This window comes from Sphaerodactylus townsendi, linkage group LG07 (genome assembly GCF_021028975.2).
Source record: "Sphaerodactylus townsendi isolate TG3544 linkage group LG07, MPM_Stown_v2.3, whole genome shotgun sequence".
In the NCBI taxonomy this organism is placed as follows: Eukaryota; Metazoa; Chordata; class Lepidosauria; order Squamata; family Sphaerodactylidae; genus Sphaerodactylus; species Sphaerodactylus townsendi.
The window spans coordinates 96,380,348-96,403,040 of NC_059431.1; the positions used below are offsets into that span (position 1 = coordinate 96,380,348).

Sequence of the window (22,693 nt, forward strand, 5' to 3'; positions counted from 1 at the left end):
TCCTCACTGCAGCATGTTTCTAGGAAGAAGTCTAGGCCTGCCCCTTGGGGGGGGGGGGGGTGCCTACTGTCAGGGGTGCAATTGTTAAGCTAGCAGCACCAAAATTTCAGAGTATCTTTAGGAGACCCTCCTGATGATACCACCCAGGTTTGGTGAAGTTTGGTTCATGGGGGCCAAAGTTATGGACCCTCAAATGTGTAGCCCCCATCTCCTATTAGTGTTTTTTTCAAAAAGGTGCATATACAAGCAGGTCCAGGAAAATCCCATGATAGGGGGGGAGCGCCAGAAATGGGACTGTGGTCTGTGGTTTGGCAGTGGGGAGATCACAAGGAAACCTGGATATTTCCGGTGACTATCCCAGGATTAATCGCCAGTGAGATTAATCGCCAGTCTTTTACTAGCAGAAAAGTTGGGTATAACCCACCCAAACAGTGTATGATCAAGCATATACCACTATTTTCAACTGTGAAGTATAGGAAAATATGGAAGATGCCTGCCATCTCATTTGAGATGGAAAGTGATACTAAAGTACTTGTAGGTGAACAAATATTGTGGTGAATGAATTAGTCATTAAACTAATGGACAGATTCTTCATAATACAGCCAAGGACAGAAATTGTGATTATGGCATGATTCACCCACTCTTTTTTTTTGATCCAGAGCTGACAATGGCCCGAGGTCTTACATGAGGCAATCCTTTTAATTTCTTCCACACTATCAAGAGTGAATCCTGCAAATGATGCATTTGACTTAGATCTTTGAGCCTTTTAAAATTTTACTGTAAAGATTTGACTTCCAGGGGGCACATTTTTGAAAGCTAAAGCTTTTATGCCTTCTTGATAAATGTACAAATATGAGTGTTAAGAACTTACTTGCTTGTAAATTCGATTACTTCTACTCACTCACTGCCAAATCCAGGTATATCCTTAATGTTGATTTAAAAAAAAACACGTTAGAAAATGAATTTTTGTGCATGAAAGAAAAATATGTAATATTCTTAAGTACACTAGCAGTAACCTCATATATAACCATGTATATGTCTAAATAAGCCATATAATAATTAATGTACAACTCCCATTTCTCTTTAAATTCCTGTTCTGGTCTTCTATTTATGAAATTAGTCAGTCTGGCCATGTTGAAATACTCTTTCGTTGCATCTTCCCAGTTTTCTTAATCAGGAAATCTCTCCATTTTCTAGCTGGATGCAATTATGACTTTTCTGAGAAAATGTTTGATTTTTTTTTTATGGGTAGATTTGAGCTATGAGAAGTTGGGTGACAATCGTCTGCTTGCAAATCTGGCCAAAGGAACAGAATCACAAGCTAGAAAGGCTGTCTGCGATTCCATCCCAGTCTCACTATTGTGTGCAGAATTTTCTGCAAAAGCATGTTGTCTTAGCTGCACGAGCTCTCTGAGGCATTTACAATAGCCAGAATGATTCTCACAACAGCATCCATCAAACCGGAGGGAACATTGAGTGCTGTTCGAAGTCCTATAGAGAAGGAGAAAAATGAGATAATTAAAAAAATAAAAATAAGAGCAAAATAAATATTGATGTTTGGAGAGCTGTTTCTCCCCCTTGCCGTTGTGACATGACCTTTGGCAACAGTTTTCTACAAAGGCTCTTGGCATCTTGTTGCTAATGAGTTATGGAGTGCCCTTGAGGGTTGATAGCTATCCAAACAAACCGCCAGATAAATAATGTGTCATCGGCCTTGAGTCAAGCACAAACCTTCCTCTTTCCAAAGGAAATGAGCAGTGGGAGCCAGGCCAGTTTTCATGTCTTTGTGACATAAACTGCCTTGACGACTCAAAACCAATCCCTGTCTTCATTAGGATTGCGAATTCTAGGTTGGGGAATTCCTGGAGATTGGGGAGTTTGGAGAGCGACCTCCTTAGAGCAGATATTTATCCTAGAAGAATTCATCTCTGCAGTCTGGAAATCAGTTATAATCCTGGGAGATCTCCGGGCCACACCAGGAGGCCGGCAACCCTGATCTTCACCCCATCCCACCCCAATTCAGGAATAATATCTTTGGGAAAACAACTTCAGAATGCAAAGAACCCGCGTAGATCTGGCAGGTTATTCAGTTCTGTGGGCTGAATCCTACCAGGTTCCCTACTGAAGCTTGCCTGATTATTTCCGTCTTCTCTGCAGTCCCCACCACACCACACACCACCCCAGGTGTTATCCATGCAGGTTCCACAATTCCTGGCATATTCTCTGGTCAAATGTGGTCTTCTTTTCCTCTTTTTCCCCAACAGATCCTGTCCTGTATTTCTAGCTTTTGAAATTTGGCATCTGTCTTAGGCCGTTTCTGCACGGCCACGCTGGGGGTTGGGTCGGCGTATATGACGCCGACCCAACCCCCCCCCCCAGGACCGTTCACATGAACGGTCCTGGTTGCAGTGGTGAAGACGGAGCGAGCTCTCCGCTAGGCTGCGCTTGTCCCCAAATGCTTTATCAGTCTGTCCTCTGGCGCGTACAGCGGAGGCCAGGGGATTACGCCGCCCTGCGTGACAGCTCGGAAGTCGCAGGGCAGGGGGAGCGTGTCCCCTGGCATGTGCGACGCGCTGGAGGCCGGAGGACGCGGTAAGGCATTTGGGAAGGGGGGGATGGCGCCTTCCAACCACTGCCGTTCGCACAGCAGCGGTTGGAAGCCGCTGTTTCCCAAAAACCTCGCTCAGGGAGCGAGGTTGGGAAACAGCGGCTTTGTGCCGCTGGGGGGGAGCGAGGGCGGCACGGCTGCGATGCAGCTGTGCCCCCATGTGAACAGCTACCTAGGGACGGCGTTTTTGCCGTCCCTAGGGCACTGTTATTGGCCCATGCGGAAAGGGCCTTAGAATACTTGATTCTTGATTCTAGAAGTCAGAAATGTATGGGTTTTTATTTTTCTATACACATGAAGAGTTTAAAAATGTGAGGACTTTCTAATACAGTATGCCCCATTGGATTTTGGATTGGGGGAAACTCTGGGAGGAATGAACCTCTGGATCTTTCTGAACACCTCATTTGCCTCTAATTTCTCCACAAGCTTCTTTTTTAAAAAATAAACAGGAAGATTGCTGCATAGTTATAGTCTGCAAGGTCTCTCAGGTTGTGTCAACCGTACAAAATTTCTACACAGCCATCATTTCTACACACAACCTGCAAGGTTTGTGCCAGTGGCAGCTTCCTGGCGCACACACATGAAGCTGTTTTCACAGTCACTGGGTTATCACACATGATTAGTCAACAGAAAAGCTTTGTGATATTTCCTACATGTCTGTGCTAGGATTTCAACATGTTATTCACAAGAGGTTAATTGCTGTACCTCATAATTTTTCAATTCTTAACTAGGGATTTGTCCCCCGTGTTTGAAAATCACTAATGTGGAATGGAGAATTCTGTAAGCATAAGGCCATGTTGGCCCTTTCCCCACTTACCGTTTGCTGCGCGCTACTCTCCCCAAATAGCGTGGGGTCCAGCAGCGCTCCCCATGAGTCCGGGCGGTGACAACGCAGCCGCCCCGACTCTGCCGCTCTCACGTCCCCTCAGCGCGTGTCATTTCTGGCGCTGAAGAAAGAACACGACCCCGCGGCAGAAATCACTCACGCTGAGAGTAGCGCGCCGCAAACGGTAAGTGGGGAAAGGGCCGTTATCTGGCCCAGGGGCTGGGCTGATGCTGTTGGGAAGAGGTTTTTTTCTCTTTCCCCACAGCATCATAGTGCATTTCTGTGCCTTCTGGGGTTTCTACAGCTTTTCTCCTACCCTTGTCAAGCCTGCTTTGCTGCAAATGTTTGGGATCGATCATAGTAAAGTGGCTGTTGTGAGTTGTCTGGGCTGTTTGGCCATGGTCTGATAGTTTTTGCTCGTAATGTTTCACACACATGTGCGACTGGCACTTTCCAAGGCATGTCATGGTAAGATGTGGCTCTGTGTCACATGCCTCTGAAGGGGCCAGTCATAGATATGGGGGAAATATTAGGAGCACAGCCTGGAAAACCCAGGCAGCTGATTCCAGCCACGAAAGCCTTTGTCAGTTTCTCATATTAAAGCTTGGGTGGTAGCTACGTGGGTGGGAAATTTCATTGGGGGGGCTTATTAAAAATTAGTAACTGAATATTTTGATATTGATAGGGTGTTTTAACCACCTGTATAATGAGTTCTACGAATTCTCAGATTTCATTTTTTAAAAGTAAGCATCTAGCCCCTTCTGTCGCAGAGATGTAAAAGGAAAAGCATATCTCTACACCATAGAGCAGTGATGGCGAACTTTCTCGAGCCCGAGTGCCCAAATTGCAACCCAAAACCCACTTATTTATGGCAAAGTGCCAACAAGGCAATTTAACCTGAATTCTGAAGTCGGCTCCGAGGCGTGCATTACTCGGGAGTAAGCTTGATGGTAGTCGGTGGCTTTGCTTTGAAGCAACCGTGCAACTCTTCCAACGGGTGAATCATGACCCTAGGAGAGTTTACTCAGAAGCAAGCCCCTTTGCCGGCAACCGAGCTTACTCCCAGGTAAAGGATTGTGCTTTAGTTCTTCGTATAAAAATCAGTGGGATTTAACAGCGCTTAACAGGGTTACCTACACTGCTACCCCAAAACTAGGTCTTAGGTTTAATGCTAATAATCGAGCCCAGTGGCCCCAGGCCAGCCTAGATGTGTGTGTGTGGGGGGGGGCAATTCCCCCCCCCCCACATGACAAACTTTGTTTGCTCATGCCCACAGAGAGGGCTCTGAGTGCCACCTCAATAGGTTCACCACCACTGCCATAGAGGGCTAGAGTCTTATTTTTTTAACATGAAAACTGAGAATTCAGAGAACTTATTACACATATTGTTATTGTCTTGATATAAATTCAATAATTGCTGCTTTTGGGGGATTGGGGCAGGCAAATTGTGGGAATATCTGCCCCATGGAAGCCCCATGCTACTGCATTTTACTGGCAGCTGCACTGGAAATGGGGAAAACCACACAGCCCTGTCCCCGTGTGAAAGCCTCTTAAGAGATTAATCTGTTTTGGGATTAAATCTCCTCCAGGTGCTTGTGTGTAAGGAAGAAATAAGAAGGAAACTCCTGGCACAGAAAGTATTTTTGAGCCCAAGCAGATTGGGTGTGAAGTCCATATCCATCTAATCACTGAGTGCCTCTAGCTTCCAGTTCTGTCACTTATTTTTCTCTCCTCCTGTTTTCTGTTTCTTGTTTTGTGTCGTCTCTCTCCCTTTTCTCTGCTCTTTCTCTCTGTCTTTCTCTCTCTCTCTCATGTCTCTTCCCCCAGTAGCAGCCATATTATTACACAGATGTCCTGACTGTGGGATGCGCCGTCGGGGTTGGCTGTTGTTTCGGGACTCCACTTGGAGGCAAGTGGCAGCTAACTTCCATTTGACTTTTCTTAGAAGCATCCATCCTGTCCTCCCTTCTTCCCTGAGGCATAGCAACCATAGCTCACAGGAATGCCCTCCACTATTTAAACTTACAGCATACACCCCCCAATCATGGCTGCCCTCAGCTGCCATATTGGGCCTCTTTTTTGTTGGAGGTAGTGGGGTGGCCCAGCACAGGGGACAGATCATCCAGCTATCAAACTAGAAATGAAGCGGCATGTGTTATTCAGTTTATGTGCTTCATTTATACCCCGCCTCTCCCTCTAGAAGGATCTGAAGCAGTTGTTATCCATTTTATCCTCTATGAGATAGATTAGGCTGAGAGCGTGAGACTGACATGAGGTCACCCAGCAGGATTCTGTGGCCGAGTGGGGATTTGAACCTGTGTCTCCCAAATCCTAGTCTAACACTATAACCACTGCACCATTCTAGTTCTTTCTCCTGCCACACTGATTCTGTCTTTTTCTTAATGGTATGATTGTTCTCACATTCTGCATCCAAGCCCTGCCCAGAATCTCAAAGCCATCTCATTGGAAATAGGTAAGTCAGCAGTTATGGATAACAACATCTTCCCTAAAGAGCTGCCAGTGGATTCCTAAGCAGAGTAAGACCCTCCTAGGTCCATAGCATATGGCAGACTTTGAAGGGTATAACTGTGCTTCAGATTGCGCTGTGTGTATTACATTTTTGTTGGTTTTGAGATGATCCAGGGACAAGCACACATACCCTGCTGCCCCAAACTGGGGTAACAGATAGGTTCCCACAAAAAGAAAGCTTAACAGCCAATGGGTGTTGAAATATAGTACAAGTTAGATTCTTTTGAGCTCTTACGAATGTCCTTTCCATACCTGCTCTGAAGGGGAACATTCCTTTGGGATGGAAGAGGAACCCAAACTATTTGTTTAAACCTGCCTTTTGTAAACTCCATTTGCATGTGTGGTGCGGAGGTGATGTTTTGGCAGAATGCAAGATATTTGGGGTAGGGAGAAGTAGGCTATTATCACGTATGTGTGAGAACATCTCTGTTCCCTCTAGGTGTTCTCTTCAGCATCGAAGTTACTTCTACGTACTTTGCAGTCCGGAATTACTGGCGCGGGTTTTTTGCAGCCACATTCAGTGCCTTTGTTTTCCGCGTTTTTGCTGTCTGGAACAAAGATGCAGGTAGGATGAAGTCACTTCTCATTGCCTTCTTCAACCTTTGCCACCCTACACTGAGTATTCCTTGGTACAGAACTTCTGTAAGGCTTTGGAGCATAGTGTCCTATGAATTTTTTACCTGCCTTAGATTGATGTGACACCAGATTAGGAGGGGTAGCTAATACCCCAGAGAGGACAGGGTCAGAATTCAAAATGACCTGGACAGATTAGAGAGCTGGGCCAAAACTAACAAAATAAATTTCAACAGAGATAAATGTAAGATACTACAGTTAGGCAGAAAAAATGAAATGCGTAGATACAGGATGAGTGACACCTGGCTTGACAATAGTACATGGGAAAGGGATCTGGGAGTCTTAGTAGACCACAAACTGAACATGAGTCAGCAGTGTGATACGGCAGCCCAGAAAACCAATGCAATTCTGGGCTGCATCAATAAGACTATCGTGTCTAGAGTGAGGGACATAATAGTACCAAACTATTCTACATCGGTCAGACTACACCTAGAATACTGTGTCCAGTTCTGGGCACCACAATTTAAGAAGGATATTGAAAAGGTGAAACAGGCTCAGAGGAGGGTGACTATAATGGTAAAGGTCTGGATTCCACACCCTATGAGGAGGGACTTATGGAGCTGGGCGTGTTTAGTTTGGAGAAGAGAAGGTAGCCATGTTTAAATATTTGAAGGAATGTTATGTTGAAGATGGAGCAAGCTTGTTTTCTGCTGCTCCAGAGACTAGGACAAGGAGTAATGGATTCAAGATGCAGGAAAAGAGATTCCACCTAAACATTAGGAAGAACTTCCTGACAGTGGTTATTTGACAGTGGAATACACTGCCTTGGAGTGTGGTGAAGTTTCCTTCTTTGGAGATTTTTAAACAGAGGCTGGGTGGCTATCTGTCAGGAATGTTCTGATTGTGTATTTCTATATGACAGGGTTTGGACTTGATCACCCTTGTGGTCTCTTCTAACTTTATGATTCTATGACACACTCCCTTACAATAAGGCTTGAACACTCACCAGTTCAGCTCACATATTGTTTGCCCCTGGTGAACAGGGAGCCAATTTTTCAGTAAGCTGTTTACCTGTTCATCAGAATTTTGTGGCTGTTTAGCAAGTTGCTTCACCACATTCCTTCTTAAAAGTGCAGTCCAAGCAATGTACATGTTCTTGCGCAACCCAGCTGAGTTTTACTTCCCTTCTTGCTGTGCAGTTGATTTACTTAGTAAGCAAATGTTTGAGATGGGCACTTCAGTCAGTAATTCACCATATAAATCAATCAGCAATGTTGTTCATTTAAGTAGTCCTTAGACATAAATGACTCCCCATCTGTTTGAATTGGCAGTGTTTTTGTATTTGCACAGTTCTGGAAAAACAATGCAAACTTGTTCATCAGGGATTTGAGTCATTCATTGCCAAACCAAGCAGACCTGGTGGTCAGCACAATCAAACATGGCAAACTTGATTGCTGAACACAGTCGATGTGAAATTCACAGCTTTCCTTGTCCCTTGTGATTCAGTCTTATGCAGAATTATTCTAATCTAAGCCCATTTATCCTAACAGGCTTAGACTGGAGCATATCTGCATAGAATTGCACAGTTAGCCACCTACATGGCAGACAAAAACTCTCTTCTTGAAGCTTTCGTTCAAGTGGTTCTTGCTTTTCAAAGTGAATGAGAAGCCTGCATAGGCTAGAATGTTCATTCACTCTATAAATGCCTCTGTAAGCAGTACATCCCTGCTGACCCGTGACGGCCATTCTGGTTTGGGTCTTCTCCCATACCCACCTGATTGCTGGAATGGTTCTTTGCTTTTCGCCAGGTATTTACGCTGCCACCAGCTGGTCATTTTGAGTATCTCCTGATAAAAGGGCCAGCTCTGTTAACAAACACGCTGTTCGCATAGCCACTTACAGCTCTCCCACCCCACCCCAGTCTGCAGCTCGTGCTCACCACTACCCCAGGCAGGCTTACTACCATAGCACACTCTGGGAATCTAGCAGTCTAATGGCCAATCGCTTCCTTTCCCCTATAGCCATTTCAGTAATATTTTTAAGTGGGGCTTCACAGAATTACAGGGAACAAACCTCCAGCATTCAAAGTGGCAAGCAATTTATTAAAAAGAAAATGTCCATATGTATACTCTGCCCAGATACTCTGCAAAAATACAAAGAAAATGGGCATACATGCAGTCCTGTGTTTCTCCTCTAGACATAGCCTGTCTGTTGTGATTCTAGGATAGGCTATTTACTGCATCAAAGATGGAGTCCAGGTGTGTGAGTGCCTTCCTGCAAGTTATTTCCAGTTGGAATCAGTTCAACAGACCTTGCTGCTCTCATGTCGAGGGTACTTATTCCCCTCAGTTCCTCCCCCCTTGCCTCCCCCAGCTTTTGTCAGTCCTCTTTCTGTTATGCCCAGGAAGAGAGAGAATCTAGCATTTTGATAGTTTCAAAGCATAGTTGCGTTGGACTGCAGTAGAACAGCTAGATTTGAGTCCTGTAGCACCTTAGAGACTCACACATTTTTTGGGATATAAGTTTTCGAGAGTCAAAGCTGACAGATCTGATGAAGAGAGTTTGACTCGTGAAAGATTATACCTCAAAAATCTTGCTGGTCTCTAAGGTACCACAGGACATGAATCTAGACAGTCCTGTGCCTCAGATAAAGATGTTAGTAAGGTCAGTCGAGGTGCCGTGGTCAAGAAAATGGTATGCTTTTGCAATGGAATATAATCTTGAATGAATATGAGACTTATAATTTCTTTTTATGCACTGACTTTGTCAAAACCATGATTTTGTGCATTATTGAACAAGGCACTTTAATACAAGAGCATTTATCATTCATTGTATTTTTATTTTAAAACTTTCAAATGGATTGGGGGGGGGGGGGGCAGGACTAGGTAGGCACTAGGACCCAGGCAAAGCATTCTACAAAAAGAAGCTGCAAAGTTTTGAGTTCTGTGGCGGAGGAATATACATCTTTTTCTAAGACAGCAACTTTTTCTAGCATCTTTTTCTAAGACAGACTATAGTATTTGGATCCCAATATCTGTGTCCTCTCCTAGGTGTCACAGGATGCAAGATGGCCCTTTTGATTGTTCTCTGAGGCCAGAAGCACTGCACAACCAAACCCTAAGTACTAGATACTTGTGGGAGCCATTGCCTAGATGGGGGATCCCTGTGGCAATTAACCTGTCCCCAGCTTCCTCTTGGAGTGAATATGGGGATCTGCAGCCCCTCTCAATTCCCTGTGGTGTGTTGTACTCAAAGTAGAGGTCATTCCTTTTTCCGTTTTCTCTTCTGCATGCACTGTGCCGTTTTGAACCGTAAAGTTGCCATCAGCCTCAATGCAGATGGCATATTTATCTGTTCTAAGCAGGTAGGTTTCATATGTCTGCTCAAAAGATCTGAGGTCTTTGACCAGCAAGAGCAGGTAAAAGTCAGTGGCCCTTTCCACACAAGTCACTACAAAGTTTCTAAAACATTTGCAAAATGTTTTCGATCCCGCCCCCCGGTTTGTCCCCACTCACCCCCTCAAAACAATTCCTGGCTGCCATTTTTTGATTTTTCTGTGTTTTTAAAAAAAATCTTGATGCTTCAGTTCTTTGTGTTGCAATTCATCATAGCTCGCGTAATCGATGCTTGGTAGATTTCAACCCGCCCCCCACCCCCACCCCCAATATAACTGAGAAAATCACCACACACAATCTTTCACTGTCTCTTACAATGGTGCTCATCGAATGTAAGTTCATTATACCAAGCCAGGTACATATATTTTAGAGGTCGTGTCTTGGTTCTGATCTATAAATGTAACGCTTGAAGTTACTGAATGTGGGGCATATACATACTGGGTCACTCCCGTCCGTTTTTCGGTATACATGCCTGATGACTGCGGTTTTGCAGTGACAGATGGCTTGCAGCAAATAAATTGAACTGAATTGAACCTCAGTGTTTACCGTACTTCTATATTTCATATAAACAGCAAGAAAGAATGAATTTCAAGGGCAATTTAAGCCCATGTGTGAAAATGCTATCAGACATTTCCTTGCCTGAAGAGAAGAATTTAAATGACCCCTCCTTCCTCTGGACTTCTCTCTCTCTCTCTGACCCTCCCTTCCTCCCTTTCTCTAAGATGGAAATGGGAAGCAGAAACAAGATAAACCCCAGAATGTGTTATCTGCACAAACTATTTTAGAGGACAGGTTGGAGGCTACCCATTCAAGCAACCCAGCTTTTATCTTGGTTCATGGCTCTCCAATGCCAAGCTGTTACTTTCCCCATCTTTTCCTGGGCTTTGAATTTTGTGTTAAAGTTCCTGTACGGGCATTGTAAGGGAAATTGTTAATATGTTAATTAATTCTTCCCAGTTAATTCATAACAATGCCCCAAGACCCATGGGAGATTAGGTAATATAGAGTAATATAGAGACCATACCACTTGCTAAATTGAATGCCTGCCTGCCTATCTATCCCAATCTATCCTAGTCTAATCTAATCTATCCTAATCTAATCTAACCCCAAACTAATCTAATATATCTATCTAATCTAATCTATCAGTCTTTAATCAAGCAGGGTGATGTTACATCTTAAGCATCTTATTACTAAATGGCCATTTAGCCTTTACCCAAGCTTAATCAATTTAGATCAAAGAGCCAACTTAGATGTGATGGCATCTATGGGAGGGGACCAATGAATACTACCACCATTTTAAAGAGATCCTAAAACGCTGTGAATTGAGGACCCATTAACACCATCATGTCTAGTTTGGCACTAAATCAATAACTACTGGTTCTTGATAGGTGAGTTTGTTACCACTCTTCCTGCCTTGCTGTCTTCTCTGCTGAGGTGAGGAACTCTTTGCAATGATATAATTCACTTCCAAATCATAACATCCTCCTTGATAGTTGTCTTTCTACCAACAGTCCCTTACACCATTTGCTTTTATGGTAGTTGACCATTGGGCCTACTTGTCTTTGCACAATCCCAAAATTTTGCAAGCTTGCTTGCAAAACTGAAAGTTCAAGAAGTTTAAAAAGGACCTGGTCAATGCATCATGTGATGGGAGCAGGCACTGGTCAGGCTTTTATCTCCCGTTAAGAACTGTTTCTGAAGACCATCTGGAAGCCAGAGGCCTTCCCCCAGGGAAACACCCCCCCTCCACACACACACACACAACATTGCACATACTATTTCTCAAGTCTGCATCCTTGGCAATTTATTGTCTAGATTTGACCTGTTCATTAGTTACCTACATCGAGTTCTTCTTGCTTTATCTCAATCTGTTCTCCGGGACATCAGGACTCCTTATGTCTGGGCTTGTCAGGCCTCCTCCTATAGTGGGAGACCTCCCACTGGTGAAACTCATTGCCTGGAAGGAATAAAAAGTGACTCACAGACATCACTACATCATTTCCAGGTGCAATATGGAAGTGACAAAGGTTAGCTCTAGGAATCTCTGGAAACTCTATGGTAAAAACCATAGGTCCATTCCACACAGCACAAAAAAGATGTGTGAGGGACATCTTCAAAAGAGGTGGCTGCTTCTTTTCACTGCACGCCCAAAATAAGATCTCTGGGGGATATCTTAAAAAGAGATGGCTGCTGAAAACGAGGCTTTTTGCCACCCAACCGTTTCACTGTTTGGTCAGTTTCACCCTCTGCTTGCACCTGACATTTTCTGTGCTGCTCAACGGATTCTCCCTGTCTCAATTTGCTGGGCACCCTCCTGGGTATTTGCTCTGCAGGCTCCAATCCTGGGCACCTTTTCAGGCTGAAATCTACATAGTTGTACTCAGCTTGTCCTGCCAATTCCAGCAATATATAGTTTTTCTATTTTTAATTTTTTTTCTAACAGCTATTACTGCACAAAAAGTATGGTCTGTAGAGGGCAGGTCAACCCAATTCTTCCCAGTGGGCAGTAAAACAGTTCTAAGAGTGGCTAAGGTTCTCTCATGTGAAGTTACAAAGATAGCTCTTCAAAAAAAATATTTTTTTTGAAGGAAAACAGTATATTGTCATAATCAGCAGGCTGAGCTGACTACACCTATGTACTTTTTTGGCTGGAAAAACACTCAGGATTGGAGCCTGCAGAGCAAACCTACTGGGGGCACCCTCCAACAAATGGAGACAGGGAGAATTCCTTCAGCAGCAGACAAAATATCGGGCGCAAGCTGAGGGTAAGACTGACCAAAGAGCAAAAAGGTCAGGCTGGAAAAATAGGATGCCTCCTGAACTCTGCATTCCTCACATCCAAGCAGGGGATGTCTGTGGACGCCTTAAGGGGAAAAAATTAGGCAAGTTTTTTTTTAAAAAAAGACTCCTTGAGCTTAAATAAGGTATCATGAGGACGTCTTGGGGAAAAAACTGCTGTTTGGAATTCCTTCCCAAGACACCTTTTTAAAAGTTCCCAGAAAGTCTTATTTGTGTTGTGCAGAATGGACCGTAGATTCCAGTGATTTCTAGAGCTATTCTTTGTCACTTCCAGGTTGTTCCCAGAAGTGACATAGCAATGTTGCCAACATCACACCCGTTCCCATATAACCCTGCCCCAGCCCTCCTGCCAGTTTTCGGGCTCAGTCTGGTAACCCTACTTGTGGCCCTTTCATCCTCCTAATGCGAAGCTGCAAGCCAACCATATATACAGACATTATTAAATTAATTTGATTTAAATTAATTAAGTTTGATTTTTGATTATTAAATTAATTTGATTTGTTAACTAGATTGATCTCACTTATAACTGGAGATTGGTCTCACTTATAAAAGGGCCCTGTCCTCATTCTCTGGGTATGTTGACCTAGAGAAAGACAGAAAATAACATTTTAGTAAGTATGAAATAAAATATCATTGATATGTTTATATCTTGCCTTTCCCCACAGACTCTAGGTGGCTTTCAAGGTGCCCAGAGGGCATAAAAATGCAACAAAAATATTAAAACAGCAATCACTGCAGATGCAACTGACCCACAAGAAATTCGTTTCATTGACTAAGGACTATTGAGTCATCATTAAAAAAAACTCAGCAAAAAACTTTGGATGCCCGTCTAAAAATAAGCCATGAGATGGCCTCCAAAGCTCCTCCGGAAGGCCATTCCAAGGAGTCAGTCCCATGACCAATAAATACCTAGATCTTAGCCTGAGCATCGCAGGAATGAACAAGCAGATAAGACAGCACCATAATTAGAAGCTGCCCAGAAGATGCAGGTTCATGCACAGGTTAATAGAGGTAGATGCGGGTCTTTACTTGGGATGAAGGCCTAGATTCACATATTGAATTATATACATACACTAGCTATAGTACTAGATAAGCAAGTTTTTGTTTGAGCAAGAACTTTTTTTGTCAGAGCTGGCTCCAAGACTGAAAACATCTGAACACCCTGTCTAATGAGACCAGGGTCCTGTGGGATTTATCTGAGTTCTGCAGTCCTGTAAGACAGAGACATCCGTCCAGGCCTATGGTTGGGGGCAGCAACGCTGTTACTCCAGCTGGCTTTCCCCCTTCCTTCCTTCCTTCCTTCCTTCCTTCCTTCCTTCCTTCCTTCCTTCCTTCCTTCCTTCCTTCCTTCCTTCCTTCCCCTTTGTTCTAAAATTAGCTCCCTTATTAGATTTATGTACAAGAGAAGGGTGCTGAAGATCCTGGAAGCCCCACAGTTCCTGACAGTAGAGAACCCCCAATATTTTTCCCCACTTTGGGGTTCCTGCTCCTTCCAATCTTCCCCCCTCACTCTTTGGAGGCATTTCCAGGAGATCGATGGCTGGCTTCTCCCCAGTAGTAATATAAGAAATATTGAAATGAAGTTTAAAGGACTCCAAAAAAAGTTGGCAATCTTCAATCAACGGGGAGTGACCCAGAAGAGGGGACAGGAAAGCCGCACAAGCTGGACAGCAGGCAGTGGGGCACCTCCTTACAAACAAGAGAACGCAAGGAGACCTCACTGTGAATGCCCTGTGGTGCAAAGACCTTTGTGGAAAGCACTCTGTGTATAATGGGCCTAAGTCTGCCTCTAACCTCCTCAGCATTGCAATATTGTAGGAGGACACTGTCATGCTAGCTATTGAAAAGCTGAAAAATAAACAAACAAACAAACAAATAAATAAATACTGAATATCTGTATCAGGGTCTCATCTGTAGTTCACATTTCAAATCCTCACATGCTCTCCTTCTCTCCACTAATACTTCCTCCTGTCTTTTTTCTCGCCCTGTGCAGTCACCATCACAGCCCTGTTCCGAACGAACTTTCGGATGGATTTCCCTTTTGATTTGCAGGAGCTGCCCGCTTTTGCTGTCATAGGGTAAGCCCAAAGGGGTGTGACTCATTGCAGTGTGGAAATGATAACAGACAAGCCATGGTAAGAACTCTCCAAATGAAACACAGCTGTCTGGAAGCTCCCAGGAAGCAATCCAGCCACAATCCCAGTACTTCACACTATCCTATAATGACTCCATTTGGAACAGGAACAACCAGCTACTTGTACACTACCCTGGGGGGGACCAGGTGCAAAATGTTCTTGTATTTTAAAAGTTTTGCGGGGGGGGGGGGGGTTCTGCCAAGGTGTCTTGTTGCAGCTCTGCATGGGAAACTACACCTGTCCCAAATTCTGTCTTATATGTCCCGATTAAGGGCTAAGGGTCTGAGCTGTCTTATTTAGCTTTGGTCATTCTTATCTGCTCTAGGCAGAGGTGCACAGTCTGTGGATTTCTTTTTCTGCAGAATTATCCTTAGAAATCCCTAGGTGGACTAGAGCCCTGGAGTAGGAGCTCCAAATGGCTCCTGCAGTGCTGCAGAGGCGACTCAGCTTGAATATAAACCAAGTGACCCCTGTGAGTTATCAGCAATAATAGGGGCCATTTGATTTAAGTGGCTCTAAGTTGCCAGTGGCCCTCCAGGGCAGTGGCCCACCAGGAAGTTTCCCCGTAAACTAGAGAGCTCCCAATTATTTACTTTGGGGTGAGCAAATTGATTTAAAGAAAGAGACAACTCATCCCTTTTTAGTTCATTTTAAATAGGGTTTTTTGACAGGCTGTAAGCTTAAAAATCAATACAGTAAGACAGAATAAAATACAGAACTGAACAAAATGTTACAATATTAGGAAATGAAAAAAGGAATAAAGTACATGACCAGCATTTACTGCACAGTGCACACAATCTTTAAGCTAAAATAAAACCCTATAGTAATTTTAAACAAAACGAAATGAAATGTGTAATGTGTGCGTAAGAGTTTGACCTCTGAGGAAGACCTATTTTGGACAAGATGTGTTAGGTTCCTGTGTTAGGACTGTAACCATTTATGTGATTTATATGACTGTTTTTTTCATTTAATTTTAATTACTATAGATTGTTTTTAACTTAAAGATTGTGCAATAAATGTTGCTCATATAATTTATTCCTCACCCCCAACTTTGTTGGTTCCTAACTTGTTTGTCAGGTTGTGTTTTTTCTTTGTAAGAGTTTAAAATGTTACAATACTCATTGACAATTTTCACATTTCACAATTTTCACATAGTGATCCTTCTTGACAATGCCTTAAAAGAAATCACTTGCTAAAATTTTAGCAACAGGTTGAGTTCTTACTGGATCAGTATCAGCCATTCTCAACTCAACTACCCACCCTGGTCAGGAAAGGCTGGGATAGAAATCTAATGAGATAAGTAAATAAATAAATAAATAATCTGCCAACAGGATTCATTAAGCAGTTGATACCTGATCAAGACCAACTTGCTTCAAAGATCTCTTGGTAAAGTCAATTGATTTCAAAATAACATAGGACCTTTCCCCACTCACCGTTTGCTGCGTGCTACTCTTGCCAAGTAGCGCGGGGTCCAGCAGCACTCCCCACTACAGGGGCGGTGACAATGCAGCTGCCCCAACTCTGCCGTTCTCGTGCGCCCTCAGCGCGTGTCATTTCTGGCGCTGCTGAAAACGGCACCTTTTGATTACCCTGCGCAGAGCGCGGGGCAGTGGGGAAGCCGGGGAACACAATCCCCACGCTGAAAAGGTCCACGCCAGATGAAACCGACTTCATTTTTTAAAGTGGGGAAAAGGCCATAGATGATCTATAGCAGAGATCCACAGCGTGGGACCTATCAGCACCATGGCCCCTGTCAGCACCTTTCCTTGAATCCAGAAAATGTTTTGAGCAAGTGGGTAGAGTCAGTGGGTCTTTTGCCCACCAGGGTTTCTGGTTGCTCATTGGAGATCTGACTTGGTGTGTAGATTGAAAGGTGTTAAGTGGAGCTTATGCCTGAAGTATTAAAAAGTTTCTATTAGAGTGGTACATAATCTTGTTCCCTGACATTTTTTTTGGTTGGTTCCACCACCTGTGGAAGCCATTTTGTGCTTGGCTCAGCCTCCTGTAGCAGTTATTTTGTTGTTATGCCCACCAGCCTTTGTGAGAATTCCAAGGGGCTTTCCCGCGACTAGCAAGAAGGGAGCTAAAAGGCTCGACTCGAGGTTCCGCTTTTAGTGATGGCTTGCATTTCCAGGCTGTCCGCACAGCAACTTACTTGGCCCCCTGGAACTGAGCTAAGTGGGCAGGTTCATCTTGGTGCCTGTTTTGCTTCCTCGATAAATTGATTGGAGCTTCTTGTGTTACCATGGGGAAATGGGAGCCGCTTCTTTTTTTTTACAGTTTACAGTTACATGCCGCCACCACTCTCCTCCCAGACATTCTGCTCGCAAATTGCACAAAGCAGCCTGGATTTAAGTTGAACCAGGATGGGAAGTGTCATTTCGATGCCTCCCAAGACTTCGAAGCTTTGAAGCGGTATCAACCTTGTTCCAGCAGAAAGGTGCAGTTCATAACTGCGACAGGGATGTCGCAGTTCTGAGGGGGGGAACTGAGACAAAACAACGTTGAGCTCAGTTGCAGTGCGGATACACTGAGGTGAACCTAGATAGAAACCAGTACAACTCTGTCAGTGCGGAAAGCCCCCAAAAGTGCCCACAGTTTCAAAAAGAATGGGGACCCCTGATCTGTAGTTTCCATTGCATCAGACTCTGAAAAGCGAAACCAATCCAAAAAGTGACCAATTAAAAATTGTACAAGGTATTTGTCAAGATGACTCCCCCCCCACAAACACAACTCTATTACTGTGCTTTTTCTTCCTCTCTTTTCTTCATATTTTTCTCCTGACCACCCCACTCCCTTTTTACAAAATGTTTCTAAATAAAGGTTGTAATGTGTAGCCCAAGGTATAACCTACTCTGCTGTGACTTCATCCTAGACATAGCTTGAGGCCAGTGGTGGGAGAGAGAATCTTGGTTGAGATCAACATTTTGATTTAGGCTTGCACACTTTCTACAGCAAGCCCTTCCAGGTTTGAATTAAAACCAAATTAAAATCGAGTTAGGTTTAATACATTAATGACTAAATGATATTTATTTAAAATAAGTTATATTAAATGTGCGACAGGTGAGAGTCAGCGGTGGTGTAGTGGTTATAGTGTTGGACCCAGGTTCAAATTCCCACTCGCACCATAGAAGCTTGTTGGGTGACCTTGGGCAAGTCATACACCGTGTCAAAAAACGGACCGGAAAATATAATACAAGACACACGTATGCTGCTAAAGTGGCATTCAATGTATTACCCTCTTATATTTCTAATCTTACAATACATGAAATACAAGTGCAACAATGCTTGTATGTAATACTATTCCACACCGTGGACTTCCTTAAAGGGCGCTTAAAGGGATTTTTTTACGCGCTGTGCTTAAAACAGTTCACTCTCAGTTTCGTGCACATTCAAAACAATTAGCAGCTATCCTGCTTTTCATACTATTTGTATCAAGCTATAGTCACCAGGTCATATTATCACCCGAGCATTTGCCGAAAGTATATTCTTCAAGAATTATGATGTTATTCTGGATCATTAGAAACGAAATCTTACTGATCCCCTTCAGGGAATTAATTTAAAGGGAAGCCTTCGTTGCAATGCGGAGAAGTGGCCAGCGAAGCAAAAAGTTCTAAGCAAGCGAAGAGAGCTCAGTCGGCAGTAACTAAACGCTTTACCGATGCAGCCTTCTTCAGTGCTTCAAGAATCTTCAATGAGCAATATAATAAATTAAATTCCTATAAATATATATGAACATTCCTGTAAAACTGCTTGTTCATGTATCAATTTTAAACGGGATTTTAATAACGCCTAAAAGTGTTAATAACATTTAAATATTTTTAAGTCGGTGAAGTATATTTAAATATATATACGTACATTCATTTCATTCTATTTTATAATAAATAATTAAATATTAATAAATACCATGCACTTCAACATTTACCATTAGTCCTTATCAGCCTCTAGTGCCAAAGCTGTTGTTCTCTTAATGGATGTCATTCAAGCATGGTATGTGGTTGTATATATCTATTGTCCTAGTGTGATTTGCTGCAGCGTAAGCACTTTCCATGTCTTAGTGTTTTAAAGGGAATCAATATCCAGCTAGCCATATCAAAGTCCATTTATAGGTAACAAGGAAGAATCTAAAATTCTCTATCGCTTAGACCTATTAGCCTGATATGATTTTAGAATCATAAGACCGATTTAGCTTTTCTTGTTGGAGGAGCACTCTCTTTGCTGTCTATATTGCTCTCAGATCGTTGATGATGGTACAAAACTACATAGTTCGAAATCCTGGGCTGCATGTTGGCTGTCAAAATGGAAATGCTCAATCTAGTAGTGATAGCCTTCTTTTGTTCTGATGTATACTTGCGTGTTCTTGCATTCACTAGCTCTCGCCGAAGACGCAAAGAATGTTGTCATTCCGGCCGTGCCAACTAAAGTCATTAACAGCCCCCCGACGAATAATCATGCAGACAGGCCGGTCAGGTATTTCACCTTTGTTCTCACATGTTAGAGAATGATTTGTTTTCTCCATGTTCTGTTTACATGCGTGCGATCCTTAATTTCTTTAGTGTTTACATGGCATTGTATGGACTGCATGGTGCAGTGTCCTATAGACAGATGTCTAGTAATCCTTTAATTCTGGATCTAATTAATACTGTCTGGCTTTTAATATCTGCTCTTGTAGTTGTTGTATGTGCAGTCTAGTTGCATGTCGTAAACCCAATTAAAGGGGAAGTGACAATTAGGCATCCTGGAATTTCGTTGGACAGTATACTTGCCAATGCACTTTCCACTATGTCTTTTATACTGGTAGACTTTAAAAATCATGGATTTAATGCCCATGTTATTTCTAGACTGTGGATTCTGGTTACTTTTATGTGGAGCAATTGGCTTAGTAGAATCCTTTGATCCTATTAAAGAGGCTCTACTTGAGAACAGATTTTGGATTTAACCCCTTGAAGAGTATTTTTTGCATTATTTTTTTTATTTCTTCGTCTTAGTTCCTCACTGGTAGAGTTCCGTTTTACAAACTAATTTCGATTGTTGACTATATAGTAAAGTTATTTTTTAAGGTGTATTGGACTGGGCAAGAAGAAAGTAATTTAAGTATCTTATTTCCTTTTCAATGGACTTATGAAATGGAGCAAAGGTGATTTGCTGACTATCATCATTCATAGTTAATCAGCAAGTGTCCAAAAGCTAATAGTCCGGGAAGAATTTGTTCCCCTCGTAGAATCCTTGAATTCGAAAGGATGTAAGTCATTTAGCCAGCTGTAAGCCGGATTTCCTTCACATCACAATAATGGGCTGCATGATGAATAGCAAGTCATCTATATATCTTGTAGTAATCGATAGGTTGCCTAGAAAAAAAATGGATTTGATTCTTGCATGATATATTGGTTCTCAAAATTGGACATGAACAAATTTGCGACACTTTCCTTCCTATATTAAGGACACTACACACTTAATTAACAAACTGGAGGGCAGAAAATATCCAAAAAAGCGCCTCTACTCTAGTGACTATATGATGTGAGTATCATTGTACACCAAAATATATGTACCTAATGAAGAAGTTAGATTGATACTTCTAAAGAGCTCTGGAATTAGGACACTCAGAGAGGGAATTCAAACAACCCCCCCCACACATTTTTTTTTGATCTCCTTTATTTGGAAATAATATTTGAATACACATATTTCAGATTCAAAGCTATCAATTATTATATTTCAAAAATCCGGCCCTTTCTCTGAGCATGGGAGGTCACTCCCCTAGGTCCAAGTGTCACAAATGGGGTTGTTCATGTCCAATTTTGAGAACCAATATATCATGCAAGAATCAGAATACCATTTTTTTTCTAAAATTCTATATTACTGCAGATATATAGATGACTTGCTATTCATCATGCAACCCAATTGTGATGTGTGGGAACTATTACACTGGCTGAACATTTCTTACATCCTTCAATTAAGTTCACAGGGGAACAAAATTCTCGGACTATTGGCTTTTTTTTTGGACACTTGGATAACTATAGATGATAGTCAACAAATCACCCACTTTTGCTCCATTTCATAAGTCCATTGAAAGAAATAAGATACTTAAATACTCTTCTTGCCATCCAATACTACCTTAAAATAACACCATATAGTCAATTTAGTCAGGGCAAAAGCGAACTCTACCAGTGAAACTACATTTAGGAAGAAAACAAAAAAATAATGCAAAAATACTCTTTCATAAGGGTTATCATCCAAAAAATCTGTTCTAAGTAGAGCCCTTAATAGGATCAAAGGAGCCCCAGCCAACAATTGCTCCAATACAAAGTAAGAATACACAGTCTCAGAATAACATATGGGCATTAAACTATGATTTTAAAAGCCACTGAGTATAAAAGACATAGTGGAAAAGCATTGGCACATACTGGTCGAAATTCCAGGATGCTCATTGTCAGCCTACTTGAATTGGGTTTAGACATGCAACTGGCTTAAGACAACAACTAATAGAGAGCAGATATTAAAATAGACAGTACACTAGATCTAGAATTCAAAAGGACACCATCGTTGGACACTGCACCATGTGTCCACAATCATTAAACTACTAAAGAAATTAAGGATCCACGCACAAACAGAACATGGAAAATAAATCTCATTTTCTCCAACATGTTGAACAAGGGTAATGTGTCTACATGATTATTTGCCCCCAGACTTAGTGCGTAATGGCTTCGGAATGACAACACGTAGTCTTGAGAGTTAGAATGCAAGAACACGCAAGTAATATAAGAACAAAAAAAAAGAAGAGCCGAACCACTAGTTGAGGCATTTTATTTTTGAAGCAACATGCGGCCCAGGATTTCCAATTTGTAGTTTTGTACCATCATCAGCGATCTGGAAAGGAGCAATATAGATATAAAGAGAGTGCTCCTCCAACAAGAAAACTAAATGAGTCTTATATTCTACAAAATCATATCAAATAGGTTCCTAAATAGAGAATTAGATTTTCTTGTTACCTATAATGGACTTTGATGAAGTGCCCCAAGCTGGATGTGGTCCCTTTTAAAACACTAAGATAGAAAAAAGCAGCTGCAGCAAAATCACATAGGAAATAGATATATGGAACCACACATACCATGCTTGAATGACATCCATTAAGAGGAACAAGCAGCTTTTAGAATGAGTAAGGATAATGGCAAAATGTAAGAGGTGCATGGTATTTATTAATATTTAATTATTTATTATAAAATAGAGATGAAATGAATGTACACATATATATTTAAACATACCACCCGTTTGGGTAAAACATATTTATTAACATCGCATGTTTATTAAAATTGTTTAAAATTGACACATACAGTTTTATGAGAATGTATATATATTTATAGAATTTAATTTATTATATTGCTTATTGAAGACCGGAGCACTGAAGAAGGCATTCGAAAAGCTTTAGTTACATAGCGACTAGCTTCTGCTTGCTGAACTTTTGCTTGCTGAATACTTCTCCTCGCATTGCAACAAGGCTCCTTTAAATGGACTCCTGAAGGGGATCAGTAAGATTTCAGCCACGTATCCAGAATAACATCATACCCTTGAAGAATATACTTTGCAAATGTCAGGATAATATCCTATGACTATAGTTTTTGATACAAATATATGAAAAGCAGGATTAATACGTTGGACTGTTTTGAATGTGCACGAAACTGAGAGTGAACTGTTTTAAGCACGTGCCAAAAAATCCTTGCGCTCCTTTTAAGGAAGTCCACTTGGAATAGTAATATTATAAGCATTGTTGCACTTGTATTTCATGTATTGTAAGATTAGAAATATAAGAGGGTAATACATTGAATGCCACTTTA

At 42.1% G+C, this 22,693-nt stretch overlaps 1 protein-coding gene across 1 annotated transcript in view; it reads left to right on the forward strand.

Moving 5' to 3' along the window:
• Positions 1–22,693, forward strand: part of CLCN1 (chloride voltage-gated channel 1) — a 95,033-nt gene that overhangs the window by 39,754 nt on the left and 32,586 nt on the right. Inside the window, exons 7-9 of the mRNA XM_048504506.1 lie at positions 5,264–5,342; positions 6,402–6,527; positions 14,723–14,807. Coding sequence (XP_048360463.1) covers positions 5,264–5,342; positions 6,402–6,527; positions 14,723–14,807 — 290 coding nt within the window. The remainder of the gene's footprint in view (positions 1–5,263; positions 5,343–6,401; positions 6,528–14,722; positions 14,808–22,693) is intronic.